The sequence below is a fragment of the Corapipo altera genome, unplaced genomic scaffold (assembly GCF_003945725.1).
Source record: "Corapipo altera isolate COAL_440 unplaced genomic scaffold, ASM394572v1 2, whole genome shotgun sequence".
Classification (NCBI taxonomy): Eukaryota; Metazoa; Chordata; class Aves; order Passeriformes; family Pipridae; genus Corapipo; species Corapipo altera.
Window position 1 is genome coordinate 3390984 of NW_020884890.1, and position 25097 is coordinate 3416080.

The 25097-nt window shown below is 37.1% G+C and overlaps 1 protein-coding gene across 1 annotated transcript in view; it reads right to left on the reverse strand.

Annotated features, from left to right (window-relative positions):
- Positions 1 to 25097, reverse strand: part of EYS (eyes shut homolog) — an 853574-nt gene that overhangs the window by 436521 nt on the left and 391956 nt on the right. Inside the window, exons 26-27 of the mRNA XM_027644956.1 lie at positions 23339 to 23446; positions 22545 to 22690 (exon numbers count right to left, since the gene is read on the reverse strand). Coding sequence (XP_027500757.1) covers positions 22545 to 22690; positions 23339 to 23446 — 254 coding nt within the window. The remainder of the gene's footprint in view (positions 1 to 22544; positions 22691 to 23338; positions 23447 to 25097) is intronic.

The following is a 25097-nucleotide window of genomic DNA, read 5'->3' on the forward strand; positions in this document are numbered from 1 at the left end:
TCTATATTGGTACAAATCAGAAGACAGTTCTGAAACCTGTTTATCCCCTGTGGCATGCAAGGATTCAGTAAAGAGGTCTGCTCTTTCATGCTCCTTGGATCCTCTTTTTTGTTTAGTGTCACACTCTCAGAATCACTGGTGTCTTATTTGATATCACTAAAAACAAGAACTTAAAAATTTCAGAAAAAGATATTTTGTGAACATATTTTTTGTGAACAATATCTTAATTCAAGAAGAAAGAAGCCAAGTTCATCTCTTGTGCTATAGCAGATCTAACTATCAAAGAGGTAATTCTCCTTGTAAGTCAGTAATAAGGCAAAAAGTTCTCAATCTTCCCTTATCAAGAAGCTTCAAAAACATTGCCAGGGTGCCAGAATAATACACTTCAAATTCACTTTACTTTCAACTATGAAAATGATTACTTTTCTTGTATCTGAATGTTGAGGACAGCTCTACAGCATTGTATTCTGCAGCATTATAAAAAAGCAAGGACATATAATTAGATTCTCCGAAGTAAGACTGAATCTGTTGGAAAGAATTGGAATGCCTTTTAATGATATCTCCATATTCTACCCTTACTATGAAGGCAATATTAAGAGGAAAAATGGACCTTTAGTGAAAGTTTCAGACATGTAGAGAGTAAAGGTCCATTTCCTACCCTAAAAAGAATTTGTGAGATTTGTGGTGAATACAGACTATAATTATTACAGTAATGATGGTACAATAGGTTTAAAGATGGAAGTGAATACATATAACACAGAAAAATAATTAAATTAAAAAAATATTTTAAAAAGTAATTTTTAAGTATCAGTTCTAACAAAGAAAATAACTTCCTCAATATTAGGATTTCAAATGTTCTTGCCAAAATGCACAAACTCAAAATATTTTTTATAATTTTTATAGAAAATAATCTACATTAGAATGCTAAAATTTCTTCTTTAAATTCAACACCCATATTCTAATATCCACTGAAAAAATCAGGCCAAATACATGCCTAACACTAATGCCTAAGGAACACTAGATTGATCCATTCTGATATGAATAAACATTTTCATTTAAATTACTTCCATGAGCAAAATGTACTAAATTTGTAATATTGTAGACACAAAAATATTTGTAATATTGTAGACACAAAAAGGCTGGCAACTGGTTGTGACTGTAAACTAGACAGTCTGTCATTCTCTTCCAATATAACTGCCATTTAATTTGAAAACTGTCTTTTTTAATCCTTTTCCAAAGTATGAAAACTTTTAATTAAAATAATCTTGCTAAATAAAACTAAACATTCTGCAAAGCAGACTATAATACCACAGAACGTGGACTTTTCTTAAAATGTCACCTGTAAAGTTTTCCATAGTTTAGGCGGTGTGAGATGTGAAGACACCTCTTGGAGTTTTGCTTTACAGACTGTACTTACCTTGCTAGAAATAATGCCTCCAAGCATCAAAGAAAAGGGAAAAGTATCTCACACACACCACATTTGGGGGGTTAATGTATTAATGGAAACCTGGGGCTTCCCTATGTGTCAGAGTGCTGTAGGAGGCAAGGAAATGTCATAAATGTAAGAAGAACTAGTATGGAGTAATAACAGTAACACTAAGATGAAAAGAAGACAGTTATTCTCCTGCTTCTTCAGATCATCCATTCATGAGAAGGATCAGTCTGTCTCATATCTTAATAAAGAAAACTCAACAGCCTTTTCCAATTCCCATTTTATGTCCAACCCACTTCGCTAATTGGTGGTGCCTCAACTTTTCTTGGAGCTCATTTGTACAATTCCACACCTGCATCCTAATCTAGAGATTTTCACATTTTCCACCAAGACTTTTAACCACACTTCGAATCAGTGTTCAGTTTTGGGCCCTTCACTCCAGAGAAGAGAAAGGAAGCTGGTGAAGGGTCTGGAGCTCAGATCTGATGAGGAGTGGTTGAGGGAGCTGGGCTGTTTAGCCTGGGGAAAATGAGGCTCAGCTGGGACTTTATTGCTCTCTACAACTACCTGAAAGAAGGTCGTAGTAAGGTGGGGATTGGCCTCTTCTCCCAGACAATAAGTGACAGGATGAGAGGAGATAGCCTCAATTTGTAGCAGAAGAGGTTTAGTTTAGATATTAGAAAAAAATTTCTTCACTGAAAGGGTGGTCAATCATTGGAACAGGTTACCCAGGCAAGTTATGAAATCTCCATCCCTGGATTTGATTTTTGAAAATATATTGCTTATTCTGATTTGTTTACTTCCTATTAGACTCATAGGAAGATGTAATAGAACTTATAAATATATGTTATAAAATATATAAAAACTCTATATACCAAATATAAAATTATTTCATCATGAGGGCTAAAGACTGAGGAATATGATAATTTTATAGACCGATTTTTTTCTCTTTATTTTTTCCTATTTTTTTTTTTTTTTTGTTTGTAGGAGACAATAAAGAAATTTGAGGAGATTAAAAATTCAAGACATCAATTTATAAGAAGTGACTGGTATGAAAAGAGATGGAAAGGAAGAAACACAGAATTTTGTACTACAATGACGTCAAATATGTACTACCTGGAAAAGAAAAACAAATGTGTGATAAAAAAACAGCTGATTGCTGAGAGCATACCCAAAAATGAAAAAGTAAATTATCATAGTGTACTGAGTCTAGCTGAGCTCATTTCTCCATAGTAGCTCTTACAGTGCTGTGCTTTGCATTGGCAGCTAGAAATGTGTTGATAACACACCGGTGTTTTGGCTACTGCTGAGCACAGCATCTACACTGTAACATTCCTTCCTCAATCGAGGGCAAGATCCTGGGAGGGGACCCAAGAAGGCCAGCTGACCCAAACTGACCGAAGCTCAGATATAAAACCTGAGGTAAGGAGCAGGAAGGCAGACATTCATTATCTCCAGCGGCTGCCTACTAAGGAACCATTATGTGTGCTGAAGCCCTGCTTCTTGGAAGTGGCCAACCACCACTGCTGATGGGAATTAGAGAATAAACCCTGTTATCTTCTGCTTCGCTTCGCTTTTGGCGCACACAAGCTTCTGTCTTGCTTTTAATAAACTGCCTTATCCCAACCCACGAGTTGTTTTCCACCCTACTCTCTCCCCTGTCTGACTGGGAAGGGGAGTGATAGAGCAGCTGGGTGGGCACCTGGCATCCAGCCAAGATCAACCCACCACACATAGTATACTAATTTATACATTATACAGAAACACAAAACACCAGGTCCTTCTATGATAACTGAAAATTTCATATCCTATTGAAAAAAGACAGAACTGAGAGAGAAGGAGAGATGTCCTTTCAGAATTACTCAGCAGCACCTAGTTTTCTTGTTGAAGTAAATTTTAGTATCAAATATTAGAAGACTATTGAAAACTACCTGTGACCATTCCATGAGATTTCATAATATATATATTATAATCAAAAGATCAATTAAAAGATTTATCATATGTATATGATATATATGTATATATATCATATGTATATGTATAACCAATAATGAAGCCAATTACAAATGTAAAAAAAAAAATTATGGCATAAATATTAGGAATAAAAATATTTCACAAATTAAACACGAGCAAAAATACTTCAAACCAGTTACAGTTACAGACACTAAATTAATTATTTGTTAAATAATTCCGGTGTAAGACTGTTAAATCCTAAAATAAGTAGAAAATGAGGAGCAAGAATATTTTCTAGCATCCTTATGTATCATAGAAGTTGATAATTAAAATATTAATGCTTGTGAAATATCTCTCAATTTGTAGATTAATTTCAGGTCCTAATACCATATTTATATGAATTTATAGGGGTTTAATTACTGGGGGGGTGTGTGTGTTTAAACTCACTTGCTTTTTTTAAAAATTACCTTTCATCTAAGAGTGGTCTTCACTGTTATAACTTCAAGAAACATCAAACTGTAAGCAATTATAAATCATCAAGAGAATTTAAGGAAAGACACTAGAATGATACTTAACACTTAGTTATTTACAGCTTCAAAATCTAAATTTGGGCAGATATATATATTCAAACTTACCCCATCTTGACTATGATTGAGCATGGTAAAAGATGACTCTTAGCTGACTTTTTGTACAAGAAAAAACCCAAGAAAATAACACAGAGCAAAAAACATCAGCCAAGCTATGTGGGATCAAAAGCAATGTAAAGACAAACTGATGTATGGGAAAATAATGTGATAGCAGCTCATAATAAAAGGAAAATCAAGCTGGGATGACTATTAGGTGAAAAATTCAGATATTAAACCTCTTACAGGCAGATGCAGAATATGCATTTTGAAAAAATATGATATGTAATAATTTCTACCAGCTATCATGTTTTGAAATACTATGGTATAAATACAAATAAATAAATAAATAAATAATACAAATAGAAATACAAATAAATAAATAAATTATAAGTAAATGCTTCAGTCTCCTTAGAAGACATTTTTGAGAAGAATTTGTCTTTCATCTCCAATAAATTAGTTTTTATACAGTATAATTCAATCATCATATTCTAAAACAACCCTGTAACAATTCTAAAAACATGTTGCTTCAAAATTAGCAACTGACTGCAAAGAACAAGTACTCATTTTGTCACATTGACATTAGTCTTTCGAATAGCATAAGGTCCTTTTAACATCATTTAAGTGTTGTCTCATTCAGCCTGTTATGAGTAAATAAGCTGTTAACAAAAGCTTTCTAAGTATGCTGCATAGAAAACTAGGGCTGATAAGGTCACTGAGCTTGTTTTTTTGATTTCATCTTAGAAAGATTTATTATAGCATAGTGACTAATTCCAGAGACCTAGATTTCTCATTTCTATGGTACTTTGTGTCAGTAATAGACTTATTTCAGGCAATTATTTCAATTTTCTTATTATAGTCAAGTTAGATTGGTGCTAATTGGACTGCAGAAAATTTGAAAGGTTGCCACCTATTTTGAAGTATTTTTTTCTGTCTTTAGGCAAGGTTTGATTTCCACTCTGATTGGGAAAGCAAAGAGAACTTTACAAGATAAGATTAGACCACAAGAAACAAAGTAATTAAAACAATTACAGATTAATTTGCTTTGCCTAAAACTTTGACAACATTTGTTTTCATTAAATATCAATTTGGGATCTAAGATATGCATGCATGACTTTTAAGAACTATATCTACCCATTTAAAGTGAACCTGAGAACCAGAGAGATAAAATACAGAAACATCACCTGTAGCTTGTGCTGTCTCTTATTTAGATGTTGGAACTTTAGAGAGGAACAACAGAGACCATCAGAAGCAGAAATCTACCTAAGTAAATTAATTCTTGGTTTATTGCTGAGGCCAGTTATGAGAACCTCAGATCAAGCATCGGATCTTACTGTATTTAACACTTTCTACTCAAAAGAATAGAATTTCAAAAATTCATAATCTTGTGACAGGTCAAAGGAAACATACCATACAAAAAGTCTAGAATTTAATGGCACTCTTGTTAAAACAGTCTGATAGTCCCAATAATTAGTACTGAAAAGCATAGATATTAAAATGTTTATATTGGTTTACCAAAATTCCCTCCAGTTCTTGCCAGTATCTAACCCTTTTCACTGGTGGTGTGCTCATACTTCAAATGTACTTGTAGGTCTAAAGTGTGAAACTACAATTTAATCTCAGAAACTGTAAATGGGGGGTGGAGGGAGGGGAATTCCAAAGGCTTGCCAGCATCATGACATCTTTGCTAGAAGGATTGTGATGTGCCTGGTGGAGGATTTCTTTCTTCTCTTTGAAGCAATATGATACTGATATCACCTTATCTTGGGTTCTGCTTGGGTGTTCCCTCTACACCTTTCCCTGTCACAGCCCCTTTTTTTCTCCCAGGCTGCCTGCCTGGCACTGCTTCCCTGACACCCCACTTCCAGCCCCCCATGCACACAAATGGCTGTGGTTTGTCAGGCAGTGACAGGGAGAAGGTGTCACCCCCTCCCCAGCAGGGTCACCCTCAGACCTGAAGTTTGAGCAGGGGAGGCAGCAGTCACTGACCCATGTGCAGGGATTTAACCAGCAACACACTGATCAGGCCATGGCAAAGGTTGAGCTCCTGCACTGCTGGGTCAGCACAGAGCCGGGGCATAAGCCTGGTGAGGGCAGAAATAATATGTACTGAATTACAAAATGAAAAATCAAGCTATACCTAAAGATATAACACTTAAGAATTACAATTTATTTTACAGTTGAATAAACTTACAAAAAAGGATGCAAAACAAGATAAATGTGAGGACAGTGCAAGTAAAATCTATCAATTCTTGTCTGAATGTTGGAAACATCATGACAAAAATACCATAGTTGTCAATATTGTCAGAAAAGGAGGCAATGTGATATTGTCACATTGTAGCTGGGCAAGTTGCAAATACCTATCAAACACTCTAAAATAATATAAGTATAGCTTTGTGTAGAAAAACTATATTCATATTTAATTCCTCATCCATCTATAACACGAATGTTTTCAGAATATTAAGATTATTATTATTGTAGGTTTTAATTTTCTCCTCTATTAGGCATGTTTTAGGTTGTCTGTAATAGCCTTATTTAAAACTGAAGCACTTATGCATTTTTACAGTCAAATGGCAATAAAAGACAAAGTTTGCTCTATAGCTAAACACTCAACTCGTCTTTCTCTTCTTGGGATACAAAGAATCCCACTATTAGTAAAGCAATGTATTATTCATACTACAGTTTAAATGTCACATAAAAAATGAGAACAATACTGTGCCTGGAGGATTTTCAGACTCAACTGGACAAAGATCTGAGCAACCTGGTTTGACCCCATAGCTAACACTGATTTCAGCAAAAGATAAAAAATAAACCTGATTTATTTTAATTCAAGAATGAAATTTCCCCTGGATAGCTTGACCTGGTAGCCTGGTTAATGACAAAATGCATGGGATCAGAAGTATGCAGTGGGTCCACGGAAGTAGACAAAAATACAGCATGAATTCGATGATGATATATGAAAAAATTACTTATGACTAGTAGCCTAGTAATTTTCTTACACTTTTTAGTAACACTCTAATCACACACTGAGACTCTATGCAGGCAAGCAGAAAGTAGATACACTAGGAAATAATCTCAATAACTGAAAGTAATCTTAATTACTGATGAGAAAATGTATTATTTAGAACATGGATATGACTCGAATATCACAAAAGTAAAGAAGTTCTTCCTCGTATTCAAGTGGAACTTCCTGTACCTCAGTTTCTACCCATTGCTTCATGGTACCCCTGAGAAGAGCCTGGCTCCATCCTCTTGGCACCCTCCCTTCAAATACTTGATGAGGTCCCCTCTCAGTCATCTCTTCTTGAGGATGAACAGGCCCAACTCCCTCAGCCTGTCCTCCTAAGAGAGATACATCAGTCCCCTAATAGCATATTCATTATAGAATCATAGAATTTACTGAGTTGGAAGGGACCCACTAGCATGATCGAGTCCAAATCCTGGCTCTGCACAGGCCACCCCAAGAGTCACACCAAGTGCCTAAAAGTGTTGTCCAAATGCTTCTTGAACTCAGGAAGGCTTGGTGATGGGACTGCTTCCCTGGGAGCCTGTTCCGGTGCTCAATCAATCTCCGGTTGAAAAACCTTTTTCTGATATCCAACTTAAACCTCCCCTGACTCAGCTTCCTGCCATTTCCTCAAGTCCTGTCACTGGTCACAAGGGTGAAGAGATCAGCATCTGCCCCTCTGCTTCTCCTCATGAGGATGTTGAAGACAGAGATGAAGTCTCCCCTCAGTCTTCTCCAGGCAGAACAAACCAACTGACTTCAGCTGCTACTCCTAAGACTTCCCTTCCAGACCCTTTGTAAGGATTTAAAGAGCACAGTTGCCTGTGTCAAACACTGCTAAGGCCACAGAAAGACTTTGCCGTGAAATAAGAACAGAATGGAGCAAGAGGATGACACCAACTCCAGGCCTGGTGGAGGTAAGAGCTGGTTAGCACATCCTGGGTAATATCCAGACAAAAATTCCCACTGTGGCAAACTGGTTGTATGCATGTACCCAGTCAAATAAAGATCACCCCAAGTTATGGAACAGATGGCATCTGTGACCAGCAACAACCATCAAAGCCCCTCCCCAGTATGCCTCTGTGGATACCTGGAACTTGGACTGTAAGTTAAGCCACCACAGTGGGAACTTAAAATAAAATAAAGGTGGTACTACTATCTGGGTGTTATCTCAGATATAGGAGGAGGTTAACAAAGCCTGGTATTTTCCCTTTCCCCCTTACAAGCCAGTTCAAAGCTCTGTCAACAAGCCCCACTAGCTCCTGTGCTAATATTCTTTTTCCCTTACAAGATAGGTGTATCCTACCTCAGATGCAGGTGATGCAGATCCTAACTCAGATGCAGATGTCACCTGTCAGTAGGCCAGGTGTTGAGTAGATCATCCCATGGTCAAAAAATCAGACTTTTCTGATTACATCAACCTTGGAACCTCTCATGACCTGATGGATCTGCCTATTCCTATCAATACTATTCCTTGTTCCGGAAGGATTGGGTTAGGTTTGGGGAAATCACTACCTGTGCTCCTGATCTTTCAACCAATTGTCCCAAGGCCCTGCAGTCTCTTTTGATTGCTCTTGGACTTCTCTTTGTTATTTTGTCACTGTCAGCTTGAATAACCAATAACAGATAATAATCAGAGGCCCTTACTAGACAGGGAGAATTTTCCAGTGATGTCCCTTATCTGAGCCCCTGGGAGGCACTAATGATTGATTCATTTAATTATCATAGTGCACCACCTTCACTATTTGGTTCAAATGAGAATTTCACAACTTGTAATAGTACTTTAGGCTGGCTGTGGGGAAATAAAACATATCCAAGCCATGAAATCAGTGAGACCCAGAGAGTTACCCCATAATATTCTTTTTTCCGCTACAAGTTAGGGAAAAAAACAGTAGAATTGTTAAGAAAGCTACTTGATTTTTAGCATGAAACGTCAACTCATTCTACATTAGTCAGCAAAATAGTCTTCACAAAGTCATCTACTTCTCTGATTCCTATTGAGGATAAAAGACACAGATTCCTGGCAGAGATAGCTCCAGAGAACAAAACATTCCATGATGCTGCCGTGGCTATGCTTTTCAGAAGTAAAAAGCCCAACTTTACAGTAACTGGTCTGACATACAGCATGTTGTATTCTGCAAAGTGAAAACATCACTCAGCAGTCATTGTTTTAGATATGTATTGCTGTGACTGATTGAAATATCCACAGGTTTTAAAATGATGAATTACTTGTTTCTATCTAACTAGGTCTCAGTCATGAATTTTTGAATGTGTACTTAAACAAACCAAAGCATGAGAAATAGTTATTAAAATATTCTTATTTAATTTAAAACATTTTATTTTAGAAATGCTACAATAATTTAATATAAAAGATATTAAGTACATTTACAGCTTACACAAAGCTCAAAGAAATATCTCAGAACCACAGAAGAATAGACTGGCATTATGATGTATAATGTTCTTTTGTGGTGCTCTCACATCAGAGCTGCTTAAAAGTTCCTTTGTCACAGCATTTGTAGCAGAGCAATTTTTGTGGAAATTGAGATTTTAATCCCCTGGGCCTTGGTAACTCTTACTGAATAGAAACTCCTTTAAAGCATGCACAATGACATACTTCAATATATTCAAAGATCCCTCCAAAGTTACACTTGTTGAAAAGTACAGACTCTCCTAGCTGGCAGTAACAGCTAAGGAACAGATCTTACAGTTGCATCAGGGCTTTCTCAAATTTGTTGTTAGTATAATTAATACGAACCACTGATTTTAGCTCTAGAAGCCCTAGATAATTTAAATTCTCAACTAGTACCTTCCTATAATAAGATCTAGATATAAACACTTAGAGCTATAGAATCATTAAAGTTGGAAAAGACCTCTAAGATCAACCTCGTAAGTCCAACCATTAACCTGGCACCATGTTTACAGCTAAACCATATCCCCAAGTGCCACAGCCACATGGCTTTTGAACATTTCGAGGGAGGGTGATTATACCACTTCCTTGGGCAGCCTGTTCCAATGCATGCTCACTCCTTCAGAGGAGAAATTCTTCCCAATATCCAAACTAATCTTCCCCTGGTACAACTTGTGGCCATTTCCTCTCACCTTGTCACTTGTTACCTGGGAGAAAAGAACAACCCCTACAGCACTACAACCTCCTTTCAGGTAGTTGTAGAGAGATAAAAGGTCCTTACTTCCTCAGCCCCTCATCATAGGACTTATGCTCCAGATCTTCCACCAGCTCCACCACCCTTCTCTAGACACTTTCTAGAATCTCAATATCCTTCTCGGAGTGAGGGGTCCAAAACAGAATATAGTATTCAAGGAGCAGCCTCACCAGAAGTGCTCACTTTGTTCCCTTGTACTCAACCATAAGCTCTCAAATGTTCTTAAAGCTGCCTTTAAGTACTGGAAGTATAGTCCTATCCTCTGCATTCTTCATTTCAAGCAGCTCAAAAATCTTCAGGGAAAGATTCTGCATCTGCTTTACCCTAAACTACTGGTCTGATAGATGATTTGATATTATCTATTTCAGTTACTAGCCATTGTCTCAGTTTGGTTAAATGTTCCTTTTCTGTTAAATAGTTATGTGAGAGTCCTAAGAAAGATATTTATGTAGTATATAGAGCATCATGATAAAAAATTAAGTTAAACCACAAAACTTCACAGAAGCACTTTCATAATTAGGATACAGTATTTAACCGTGATTCTATTGCCGGTTTCCTGGAGAAAGGAATTATTATTGTTGCTGTTATTATTACTACTACAATTATATTGAAATTTTGTGGCAACAAGACAGAATCTACAAGAATGGTGCCAATATTCTTGAATACCTCAGCCAAGTCCGTTATTTTGAGAGAGACAACCAGCCTTTCCATGAAAGTCAGATACTGAAGGACTTTAGAAAACAGACGAAAGAACTATCAGCATGTCTAGGTAGCATAATGCAATAGAGCGTTAGAGTCCCAAATAAAGATGCTGAGAGCAGAACTACTTCAACCATATTGCTATGGCTTTGTATTTGACTTTAGTACCACCCTTCAGAGGAAAAACAATTACCCTGGGGCTGCATTATTTTGATGCAGCTGTTTCTTTTTTTCCATTTAATACAGCCTGCAAATTTTGAATTGTGATATACAATATGATTACTGCTGTCAGTTGTATGAGTGTAAGGGAGCACCTTCCTCCATTTTCACTAATAAATTAAATAATTCTTCTCATATGTTTCCAGATCTACTTAACATGGAGCAACATTTCACATAAACTGGCAAAATGCATAGGTGGCTCACCTACTGGATATTTTGTATTGAAAAACATTTCTTCTGGGTTATTTTGTTTTGAGAGCTTTTGGTTTTGTTTGTTTGTTTGTTTTTCCCATTTTGTATTAATTATTATTATTAAACAGACTAGTCAAAGAAAGAGAGAAAATGTGGGGGAAAATGCATCATCATAATCTTACATTGTATGCAAGAATTAGATTCAAGGCATTCTTCCGGTCAACAGGTAGTGATGTGTGCAAAAAGCAGCAGAAGTCATTTGAAACTATTTATTACTTTAGGAACCGCTATGAATGTGCAGGAAACTTGGAGGAAATTGTGAGAATCAAATTAAGATTTCTCCCAATCCATGATACCACTCTAAGCAGTGGATACAGTGGGAAATGTATCTAGTTCCTAGCATGTATATGACTACATGAACAGTGTCCTTTTTAATATTATAAAGTGGTGTTTTCTACAATGTTGCTATTCATAAATAACACAGCTTCTTTTCAGCAGTCAAAAATAAGGAGCAGCGCTAGTTCTATTCCTCTTTTACTGACGTCTGTAAATCCATAAAAAGAAGCTGGTTCTGTTTGAAGATAAATAGTAATTAACTGTACAACACATTGGTGAAATCACCTTAGAATCACTATACTAAATACATTTAAATTAGACAGTAATGAGCATGAAGAACAAACACTTCACATTTAGATATTCTTTACCAAAAGACCGGGATTTTTCTCCCTAAAGGCACAGATCTGTAACCCAAAACAATTATATTTCACTAAACAAGGGGGGTATACTCTCATCCAAATTCCTAATCACCAGATTTAATTTGTATACTCATTGAGAGTTGCTGTTGCCAAATGCTCATTATGAACGGACCCATAGCATTGCATATTTTGAGCATAATCTGTACAAAAAATTAGATATTTATTGACTTTGTCTCCTTAAGGACCAGAGACTTAGTATGAGCTATAGACACCTTTCTTTCTTATAAATGGAATTTTTGGCTGTTCAGTAACTTCGTTTCTTTGAAACTGCACATTTGTCTACCTTTCTAGTTGGAGGTCATCGCTATATGGCATGATAACCTTTGCAGACTACATAAAAGAAATGTTTCCTCAAATAAGAAAGTATTTGCTGGACTATGTCCTCCTGTTTCTGAAGCTGTAAATACAATATTTGAAATCAAATTATGAAAAAGTCACATCCAAATACTGAACTTGGGTAACAAAGATTAGACACAATAATCTAACTTGTTTTCTGTTGTGGCATACAGAACACTGGGCTAAACATAAATTCTGGTATTCAATTCTTGTGCTGTAATTCAGTACCCTACGGACTACTCCTGAAGGTGCTGAGAAAGCCTGCTTATATCCTTGAAAGGCTGCTTACTATTACATCTGAAAAAAAATGGAAATTGGGAAGGTCCTCAGTGACTAGGAAAGGGAAACATTGCATTTATCACCCCAAAAACCTGAAAGGATGATATGGGGAGCAACAGGGCAGCAAGCCCCAGTTTGGTCCTTGGGAAGATAGTGGAGAGAATCCTCTTGGAAGCCATTTCTGGGCAATAGAAGAAGCAGGTGGATGGGAAAAACCAGCATAGGTTGAGAGCAGCCCTGTAGAGAACTTGTGGATATTCAATTGGAGATGAGCTGTCAATTTGAACCTGGAGCCCAGAAAGTCAACTGTATCCTGGGCTGCATCAAAAGCAGGTGGACAGTAGGTTGAGGGAGGGGATTTTGTCCCTCTGCTCTGCTGTCGTGAGACCCTACCTTGAGTGCTGCATCCAGCTCTGGAGCTCTCAAGATAGGAAAGGTATAGACCTATTGAAGTGAGTCTAGAGGAGGGTCACAAAAATGATCAGAGGGCTGGAACACCTATGAAGAAAGACTGAAATGCTGGGGTTGTTCAACCCGGAGAAGAGAAGGCTCTGAGAAGACTTTTATTACAAGCTTCCAATACTTAAAGGAGTCTTGTAAGAAAGATGGGGACAGACAGATCCCATTGCAATAGGATAAGGGGCAATGGTTTTAAACTAAAAGAGGGTAGATTTGGACCACATGTAAGGAAAAAATTTTTTACAATGAGGGTGGTGAGGCACTGGAACAGATTGCCTGGAGGTGGTAAGGGCTCCATCTCTGGAAACATTCAACCCAGGTTGGATGGGGCTCTAAGCAATCTGATTGAGTTGAAAATGTCCCTGCTGACTGCAGAGTGGTTGGAGTAGATGACTTCCAATGCAAGCTGTGATTCTATCAGTTTATCAAGGGATAATCATACCTGAGCAATCTGATTGGCGTTTATGACTAAATGACTAGGTTTGTGGAAGAGGAGACAGCAATGGATTTCACTTATCATGACTTTAGCATGGCTTTGACACTGTCTCCCAAAATGTTCCTGTACCTAAGCTAGGACTGTATAGTCTGGAAGGGTGGACAACTGGATTGGCAAAAAGTTGTCTGGTTGGGCTTAGAAGGTTGTGGTTAATTGGTCATACTCTATCAGGAATTTTGTTAAAAAAGGAGTATCCTCAATTCTGCCACTGGCCTGAGATACCTGGAAGGCTTAAGACTGGACTTGAGTAATGAAACCCAAAAAAGAACAACTTTGAGTGCCTCACACTCTTCCATTTCTTATGTCATTAGATCCCCCTTCCCAATGAGAACCAGGTCCACTTTTCTATTGACCTTTCTTTTGCTGTCAATGTACGTATAAAAAGCTTTCTTGTGGCTTTGCACATTTTCTCTATTCTCAGTTCTAGCTGAGTTTTTCCTTTTCTGCTTTCAAATTTGTACACCTGGGCAATTGCTTAATACTCCTCCTAAGTCACCCATTTCTGCTCCTTTCACCAAATATATGTGCTTCTTTTCTGCAGCTGTTTCCTATTCATCCTTGCCCGCACTCTGTCATACCTTCTTGAACACTCTCTTCCATGAAAAAAAGTGCAACAATTGAAACAAAGCTGCCATCAGACTAAGATTTAATTATTTAAAGTATGGCTTAAGGCTCTTCTTTGTAGATAGTAAGTCATCTTGAGAGAAATAAAAATGTTTGTGTCCTGATCTTGGCTCTCAGGAGAGACAATTAGCAGTGTAGACTTAGCACTTCAAGGCAAATACTCAATGAGGTTGCACCTTGCTTTTCTAGGTTTTTTCTGGCCCAGGAAATCTTTACTGAATAGTGCTGAGGCTCAACAAATCCACCAAAAGTATCTTCTCCTTTTCTTATGGATCAGGCTAACTCACAGCATGGACATTATAACACTTCTTGGGAAAATGCAAAAATTTGCACCCCCAATGGTGTTTTCACCAAACTTAAAATTCCCCAAACTTATGTGAATTCTCTAATCCTTAAACTAAAGGCAGACACCCCTACCTCCAAATTTAGTACAGAAATACAGATCTGTCAGTCTTCATGTTAGATTTGTTCTTGGTGTGCCAATTTGTTTTGGCCTCTTGATGTATAAGCTGCATCTTGCTTTGACATTTCAGGAAGTGTGCCAAGAGATTCCTCGCCTCTGACTCTAAATAAGTAGTCACTTCAGTTAGTTGTGTAGTTTCTCTTCTTCCTCTGGATATCAATAGCAAGGAAGGTAGACAGAGGCTTGAGGAGTGCCGATGTAGTCACTACCACAGTTGACTGGCAGTATAAAGCTGTAGAAATAGCTGGGAAGGTCAAAAAAGATAAGTAAAGTTCTTTTACTTTTCATTGATTAGATTTTGGGGGACATTTTTGTTAGGTCAGCCTGTTGTATGAAAAGCAGAAGAGAGTTTTCATTGTCACACAGACAAGATGAACAGCAGGTTCCTAAGCCCAGGATAAGGAAGGCTAGGCCTCAGAGCTGACATAAAAGATACAAGTTGAGCTATTTAAGCCAACATTTTGACTTGGTTTAATATGCAACTTAAGTGCACAGTCACTTTCAAATATCAGTTTGTACTCAGCTCATAGAGAAAATAAGACTGAAAGAGTAGATCTGTGCTGAACAGAATAGCTATTTAGAATTAAGGAATAATTACTGCTCTGCAGAAAAGATGACTGAAACCAGTGACTTAATGGTACCTACTCGTTTTTAGGTATCTTTTGGATGATATCCAATAATTGGGAGTTTGAATGAGAATTTTGAATTTGTATGCCTCAGTTTAATACACTGAAATATTACTTTTAGTATTGGCTGGAGGTGTTAAAGTGTTGGGAGAGTTACAAGGCACCTTCTGTGAGGAGAGACCAGGGATTGCCTCATGGCAGACACAGTTTCATCCCTCTCCAAAGAATTCACTGTGAGACACAACTGAGCCCCTCAGTCAAGACGGTGGTACCTCTGTGAAAACATATCTAAGAAAGGGTAAAACACTGCACAAACAAAGAAGGGGGGAAGACAGAAACAACCCTGTGAGCGCCAGGGTCACAGAAGGAGGGAGAGAAATTGCTTCAAGCACTGAAGCAGAAACTTCTCCACAGCCCATGGAGAAGACCACAGTGGTTCAGGTATTCCCCTGCACTCTGTGGAGAGTACTCCCAACACAAGTAAATATTCACACTGCAGACCATAGAGAACTCCATCCAGGAGCAGATGATTGTTTCCTGAAAGAATGTGAATGGTGGAATCCATAGTGAAGTAGATATATATTGAAGGACTATAGCCTGGGAAAAGTACTTATGCAGGAGCAGGGGAAAAGTGTGAGAAGAAGGAAGTAGCAGAAAGAAGCTGTTATGAATTGACCACAGTCCCCCATTCCCCATCTCCCTGTGCTGTTCTTGAAGGAAGGTAGAGAATTTGGAAATGTGAAAGGGTGCTAAGGGAAGAGAAGAAAGAGGGGAAACTGTTGTTTTATATTGTGGATTTTTTTCTTCCCATACAGAAGTCTATTTTAATCAGCAATAAAATATATTATTTTTCCCCAAATCAAGGCTGTTTTGATTGTGATGATAACTGGTAACTGATCTCATGGTCAGTTTTGTGTTGGAAGGGACATTAAAGATCAACTAGTTCCAATCCCCCTGCCATGGACAGGGACCACTGCACTAGAGCAGGTTTCTTAAAGCTCCATCCAACCTTGCCTTGAACACTTCCAGGGATGGGGCATCCACAGCTTCTCTGGGTAAACTCTTTCAAGTGTCTCACCACCACAAAGTGAAGCATTTCTTCCTAATACCTAATCTAAATATACCCTCTTTTAGTTTAAAGCCTTTCCACCCTTACCCTACCCGAAGGTACCCAAAGGCTGCTATAAGGTCTGCTCAGAGCCTTCTCTTCTGGAGGCTGAACAGCCCCAACTCTCTAGTCTATCTTCACAGGGGAGCTGCTCTAACTCTGATCATTTTTGTGACCCTCCTCTGGACTCACTCCAAAAGGTCCATATCCTTCTTGTGCTGGGAAGCCAGAGTTGGACACAATACTTCAGGTGGGGTCTCACAAGAGTAGAGTAGAGGGGAAGAATCATCTCTCTTGACCTGCTGACCCGACTCCTTTTAATGCATGCCGGGATAAGGCTGGCTTTCTGAGCTGCAAGTGCACAACACCAGGTCATGTTGACCTTCTCGTCAACCAACACCTCCAGCCTGGGATTGCCCCACCCACATGCAAGACCTTTCACTTGGCCTTGTTGAACCTCATGGGCCCACCTCTCAAGCCTGTCAAGGTCCCTCTCGATGGCATGCCTTTCCTCCAGCAGGTCAACTGCACCACACAGCTTGGTGTCATCAGCAAACTCACTGAAAGGTGCAATCAATCCTACTTTCCATGTCACTGACCCATGAGTTTTTTCATCTTTAATTTCTCTTCCTATTCTGTTGATAAGGGGGATTGAAAGAATAACTGGATGAGCAGCTGGCAGAGGGACAAGGTCAACCCAACACATTTTAAAAAAACCAAACCCTTTAGTCTTTGAAAGAGATCTTTCATTTACTTAACCTGAAACAAAGAAAGATCAGAAAATAAAAACTTGAGAAAATAAAAACTGTCAACAAAGGCAGTAACAACTTGGTAATCCTAGAATTCTTTCAAATGAAGCAACTAGGAATGAACAAACAGAACTCTACAGTCAAAAAAATTGTATTCTTATAAAATCCATTTTGCAGCAGACTTAATGACCCAGACACTTATGGTTTATAGTTGAATATAAAATAAATTTTTCATTAACATGAAAATTATTTCACTTGAGGTATGTCTGAATCATCTCAGTTATATTTTGACATAAGGTTGTTCAGATGGCAAGATTTAGAAGAAGTGATTAACACTTCAATCATGAAAACGACCTTCAGGGTAAACGATCATAGCACATTATGTTTAATTACTTATCCCATTTAAAATGCTATATTGGGCAGCTGAAGTGAAAGTGTTTTCATTAATATTTTTTAATATCAAACTCAGTGGAATATGGATACACGTATATTTTTCATATTTTATTCTTTACGTAATTGTGTACCAGAGCACATTCAGAATGCAACATCAGACTAATTTGTATCAATGAAGATATAGCTATACTCATTGATTATATTTCCTTATTTTGCTTTTAGTTTTAATTTGCTGTTTACATTCCATTTAATTTATAATTCTACAAACAGTCATGAGGGTTCCACTTGTTTGCAGTTTATTTTCAGATTCTCTAACAAATGTTTGGCTGTCAAGCCAAAATTAAATCTGACATAACCTTTGATGTCCTCAGATTATGAACAAGTTTCTTGTATTTCTAGTACTGTTTATGAAATAAAAGGATTATGGAATCATACAGAGCAAAACAGTCCCTGATTAAGACATGTTTCAAAGGCTATCTTAGTGTAAAAGAAGACTATGGAAACATAGTGTTTTCTTACTCAAAATGTCTACCTTCTATGCACATTAAGTCTCATATTCGGCACCTTACAAAGCAAAATGTTTAAGGTTGTTTGTTTCTTTACATTTGTAGTACAAATTTAGCAGTTCATGTTATTACCACTAACACTCATTATTCCAGCCAATGAATGGCTGATTGTTTAGAAAAACACGTTTTAGATTCGGTGAGTCAGGAGGCATCTTCCATATTATCTTTTTATATCTAACACTCGGGTACCACCAATGTACAATAATAAGCAGTAACAAATGTGATCTTGAGCAAAGAGCTATTCTACTAGGACTTTCAGTCAGTGATTTTTTTCATTTAGTTCTATAAACCAGGCCAGATTCCCTCATGTAAAAATGGGAGGTATGGAACAAGAATGATCAGACTGGAGAATGAGAGTGCAGAGAATTTTGCAGCTACCTGCTTATCTAGAAACTATATCCTGTGCTTCTGTTAAGTTTCTTTATGTTATGTAAGCATTTTTAAAAAATAATAGTTTTCCAGGCCCACATCTTTCAATATAAAATTTTAATGCTATCTCAATTCAATAATTTTTGCAATGGAGCATAAAACTTGGAAAAGTAATGGTGTTTTTGTGTACTATGTAAGGAGATAGTTTGCGGCTTTAGTATGTTGAAGTCATAGATCATAGAAGGAACAACATATATCTGTTTACAAAGGTCATTTTGGGCAACAAGGATGTATACTGTATATATACAGTTGCTAAACAGCAAATAAATCTAAAATAACAGCAGCAGCTGATAGAAATTGAATAATTAGATCTTGTGTCATGAAGAATACCTAGCAGAACTGAGCAGTATTGTTTCATGGGGCAACACTGGCCAGGCAAAATCAATTACAAAACTGAGAGGCACTAAGATGGGGGGATGGAAAGTTCATGTCACTGGGTCAGCTGCATCTGTGATGTGGCCTTTCTAGCCAGTATGATTGAGGACAACTAGATATATACACACTAGGCTACTGCACAAGAGGGGATGCAGTAAGAACTAGAGGGTATTTTAGAAAAAAAACCCACCAAAATAAACCAGAGGAAAGGAACTGTGTACTTTTAAAAATGATTAGTTGATTGTTTGGCATTATTATTTTGTTACTTTTCTTCTCTTTCAAATAGAGTACTCTTTTATTAAGTCACTTCTCATTTTTGGAAAAAAAAACCAGTTTCTTGCATACTCTGTAGAGAGTTGACTAGCAAGACAAGGACATATGGATATAGCTAAAGCTATGGATGAGCTGCTAGAGTATAGAACACAGCCTGTCTAGGCCGTGAGAAGATCTGAGATAAGGAAGTTACAGTACCCTTGTACGTGTTAATTGGCTGGGAAACAGGACACTGTGATTAGCAAAATAAAAAGCAACTGAAAGCCACCTGTGTCAACAAAGGAAGGGAGTGAAACAGAATTAACATCTAAGTGTCAACAATGTTAGGGAGTAGAGTATGAAGTCAACATTTAAGCAGAACCAATGATGAGCTCAGCTTTTGCAATATGTATGAGCTAATTATAAAGTGTATATTAAGCTGTTAGTAGTGATCAATAAACGAAGCTTGCTGATTCTCATATTGAGCGTCTCATTCTTCCCTCGTCACGACATCACTTCTCATTTTTGGAAAAAAAAACCCAGTTTCTTGCATACTCAGATCGCATAAGTTTTATTTTCCAAAGTATCTGTGATGAGGGCTTTAACCATGATGCATTAGTGATGTCTAAGGCTTAAGACCTTTGTAGCTGCCAATTAAATCCTGACAGAAAGAATACACCTGTGTGTTTGTCATCTGAACTGTGATCACCTTTTTTAAGGGTCTACACAAGCTGCAAAGCAGCAGATTTTATCTTAGCAGTGTGGAGAAAATACTATAGTTTAATATTTAATAAATTATTTTAATGTATTTTTTGTTAAACATCTATTTAAAATTAAATAAAAATATGAAAAATGCAAAATAAATCCAAAATAACATAAATTTATGGAGAATTTAAAATATTAAGTGATACATTAGATGCCAAAATTTCAGAGATAACAGAGCAGAGATCAGTGTCTAAAAAGTGTATTCTCCAAGACAGTAAATTACATGATAACCAGAAAAAAAATTCAAAATATCTGATGAATATTAATAATTTTAAAATAATTTTTATAAATTAATTGAAATATTAAATGAACCTTTGACCTAGCCAATTAAATGTATTGTATTTTGTTTCCATTCAACTTCATAAGTCTATAATATCTTAACAGTCAATGATTAAAGTTTTCACTGTACATTAAATTTTTTTTTTAAATTCAACTGATCATTGAAAACAATTCACACTGCCACATACCTTTAAAGGTGTCTGGTCTGTGAAAGAAAAGTTGCTTGTAAATTGATGAAATTACTGAAGATTAAAGTGGAATTACACCTGTCTTTCAAAGAGTTAAATGAATTCCTCTTACAAATTCAGTACTGTGAATATTAATATCTTGTAGTTATGTAGTATTTTCTTTCACTAGTTATAATTTCACAGCTTGGTACCTTTAAACAGTACAATTACCTTTGTTAAATTGAATATGAAAAATCAGGTATTAGCTATTTAAACTGTAATTTCTATAAAAAGTTCTTAAAACCTCAAATTATCGGAGAACTAATTTAAAATTCTGTATGTTTGCCAGGGAATCATACACTTGACATGTGCTTTTTGCTTCATAATCCAGAAAAGCAATGTCTTGCTCTGAAAAGACCTCACTTTAAAATGAAATTACTTTAACTCCCTTCTAGCCCTGCTAACACTGCAATATAATTTTAGAACTTTAGTTCAACTGCTATACTGTTTATTGCATGAATTATTCTGGACTCCATCTAGCTGGTATGTCGCATAGTGGTTGCCCAAACAGTGTCACTTTAAGGAGGGGAAAAAAAGTAACTGGTTATAATTAAGTGATGGCCAACCTGTCACTAGTTTTTGAGTAATGTTTCAGCACTTGATAGACACCTTGATATCACACTACCCCGCTAGTAAAAAACTAACACTAAATAGTAAAGAAATATTCTTGTAAATATACTAACAGAATTTGTACTGAAAAATAAGTACTTGTAATAGTAAAAAACTACTACAGCTAATTTGGAAAAAAAAAAATCACAAAACCCCCTCCCAACATCCTATCCTAGCTGGTTAAATGTGTTAGGGAAAAGAACTAAAGTCAAACTGCTTAGTCGATAACGAACAATCAAAAGGAAAGCACAGCTGCACACTGCTTGTTCCTTTTCAAATTAAAGTCTCCTAAGTGCTTCAAGTGCAGGTGTCTAGTCTTTTATGAATATAACTGGGAATTCTTACAGAAACATGTACATAAAGGTTAAGACAGCTGGTTTAACATCTATTAGTTAGAAATTATATCTGCAGCACCACTGCGTAGTGAACAGAAGTTTCTGCGACAGGCAAGAAGTACTATTCAGAACACAGGCCATTCAAAGAAAATATTGCGGGGGCAGGAGGGGGAGGATTTAAAAGTTTTAGGCAAGAAAATTATATAGATTTTTGATTTTTCTTTGAAATGTCAATAATAATTTTGAAGAACAGTGCACAAGTGATATGTGGACTAAAGTTTGTGGTGAATGGAAAAAGAATATACAGGTATATAGGTATTCCCAAAACTGTACTTGTCCTTTGTTCTGTGGAGAATTACGTTCCTCTCAGTTCAGTGAATGAAAAATTGCATCCTTTCTTATCTTATAAATTATGTGGTATTCATAGCAGGCTGGAATGGGTAGGAAACAACATTTTATGCAGAAAGAATGCAGAAATGATACAACTCGAGGTAACAACTGCAAACATTTCTGCAGTTGTATGATCCCGTGTGTTTTCAGGTTGCTTAAGCTGGATCTTTCAAAACACTAGGTATGAACTAGTTCTGCAGTACACAAAGCATTTAAATAAAAATAAACATCATTTTAAGGATATTTTACTATATCTCTACCCATCAATTATTTTGTCATTATTCTTTAAAAATGCAGAGATTAATACTAAAGATAACAGTTTAGGTCCAACAGGTTAGCCAAGTCAAGCTGTTGCCATGGTTCTGTGCAAATTCAAATGACAAGGTAACATTTTATTGTGTTTGCAAAATTTACTCTGTATCTATGGTAATAGTTCTTTTCTTGTCTGAATTAAAAAAACACACATTGATTTTCTTTGTATTGTACAATAACTCTTTTAATGGGTTTCAGCTGAATGTATGGAGGACTAAAGAAATTATAAATCAAGTCTTGATATAAATAAGCTTAAGATACTTCACAAGAATTGTATCAAAGTTCTATTTCAGTTAATATTGATCTATCCTCCAATAAGGAGATGCTCCTGTTTGCTCTTCCTTGGTTTAGTTGAGGCCTTTGCTATAAAATTAAAACCATGTAAAACCTGTGAAATAAGCTTCTTGATTTTGGTAGAGAGTGGATCATACCTGTGAATCCAGGTAGACAGAAACACAGATAGCCTCCAAGCCTGTTGATGCAGCTTCCTCCGTGCAAACAAGGCAAAGTTTCACACTCATTTACATCCATCTCACACAAAGACCCATAGTATCCAGGTGCACAGTTACAGATGAATCTTCAGAAAAGGGAAAATCAGGTAAGTCAACAGAAGTAACAGTGTGATCTATTCCAATAATTTGAAGCTTTATATATCTCCTGATGTCAAGTTGGTGTCCCTAATCCTCATCCATATTAAAATTATGAATAGACTTTTCTAATTTCCATCTTTCTGAAGCAAGTAGAGTGATTTACTCTTTGTTAAAATAGTAGAAAAAAATGGGCACAGTAATTTTAATCGAAGGTATAAGGAATGACTTAAGAACTAGTAGTCTTCTGGCCCAAGTCTTGTAGAGTGCTGTTGAAAAAACATACAGTACAAGTTTTTCTCTTGCTTTCATTTAACTTTTAGTAAACCTTTATATTTGAAAAAGTCACTGTTGGAAGCTGAAAAAAGAGATGCATGTAGCAATCTAACTCAAGATCAATTTTCTTCTATTTCAGTCTTTTTCCAAATAAATAAAATAATAATTAAAAAAGAGACTTTTTCCCTTCTAATTTCCTTCCAGTTTGCATATGGACAGAAAACTGAGTCAGTAGGATTTGCCTGCTTTGCTTTAACACCAAATCCTTGTCATATGCTTAAGGTCCCATCCAAATCTCAAGGTAATAAGCAGAATTAACATAATAAAATCAGGGAATCAGATTTCATTTAGTAGTCACTAGCCTGTTAACAAGATCCAGGCAAGTTCCATTGTTTTTACAGGGTCTTGATAAGCATTCATTGATCTCCACTTCACACAGGGTCCCAGTAAAGCCATGTTGACAGGAGCATCTAACAAAGAGGATGTCAGTACATTAATTTTTAGTTCATTCTAAAGAGTGCAGAAAAACACAGCAGATATTGAGGGGTATGAATTATGTGGTACCAAAATCATGTTTGCTTTTTTCGCGTCATTACAAAGGATTATATTTTAACAAGCTTCACAAGTACAGTGACTGTAGACCAGTAAATAAGACTTTCGTCATTATTAGCTGAAGGCCACAGGCTTTGTGCTCAATCCACGGTGGAAGGGCTTACGTAGGACTTGCCTTGACCTGAGCTAGTTTTCACTTGTTTTGACACCTGCCCTGGAGCCAAGTAACTGATGCCTCCTGTGCTATACCTTCAGGTCTGCAAATAGCACCTATGGTGAGAGTGCAAGACACTGGGATGATCATGGTGTTACAAATAATGGCCTTTTGTGTCCCACACTTGAAGGATGGGATGCCATCCTCCAGAACTGGGCTCATAGGAATCTTGTGAGGTTTAGTAAGACCAAGTGCAAGGTGCTGCACCTGGCTTGGGGCAACCCCTGGTATCAATATAGGCTGGGGGATAAACAGATCAAGAGCAGCCCTGCTGGCAAGGAGTGGGTCCTGGAGCATGAGAGACTGGACATGAGCTGGCAATATGTGCTTGCAGTCCGGAAAGCCAGTTGTATCCTGGACCACGTCAAAGGGCCACGTCAAAGGGAGGTGATTCTGCCCTTCTACTCCAGTCTGGTGAAACCCCACGTGGAGTGCTGCTTCCAACTCTGGGGTCCCCAGCACAGAAGGGACATCAGCCTTTTGGAGTAAGTCCAGAGGAGGCCACCAAGAACGGTTAGAAGGATGGAGCACCTCTCCTATGAGGAAACTCTGAGAGTTGTGGTTGTTCAGCCTAGAAAAGAGAAGGCTTAGAGGTGACCTAATGGTGGTCTTCCAGTACCTGAAAGGACCTTACAAGAAAGAAGGAGAGGGACTTTTTACAAGAGCATGTAGTGATAGGTCAAGGGGGAATGGATTCAAACTAAAAGAGAGTATGTTTAGATTAGATATTAGGAGGAAGTTCTTTGCTGTGAGGGTGATGAGGCACTGGAACATGGTGCCTGGAAAAGTTGTGGATGTTCCATCCCTAGCAGCGTTCAAGGCCAGGCTAGGTGGAGCTCTGAGCAACCTGTTTTAGTGAAAGGTGTCCCTTCCAGTGGCAGGGTGTTTGGAACTAGAGGATCTTTAAGGCCCCTTCGAACCCAAACCATTCTATGATTCTGTGTGAGCTGGGGAAACTGGTAAACAGTGCAGAGGAAGTAAATTGTGATAAGAAAATATACAGAAAAGGCTCCAAGCAGACCTGAGACTGAAGATGAGAAAATCTTTACTGTAAAAATCACACTTCTCATGAAAAAAACTTCCTGATGCCACTGACTTGCAGTAATACTGCCAGTTCTTCTTGAGGAAGATCAAAATCACTGATCACAAGATCCAGGCATTGTGAGAGTAATCATAACAAATGATACGAGAGCTATGTAATTGCAAGATTTTTTATATAACAACTACAACTAAATTGTTCATGAAGATTTTCTATTTATTTCAACTCAGATTATTTGCATTATTTTAACAGGACTAACAACAACTGTTTGCTGGATTTTATTAGATTCTTAAGATTTTAATTAGCCCTACAATTG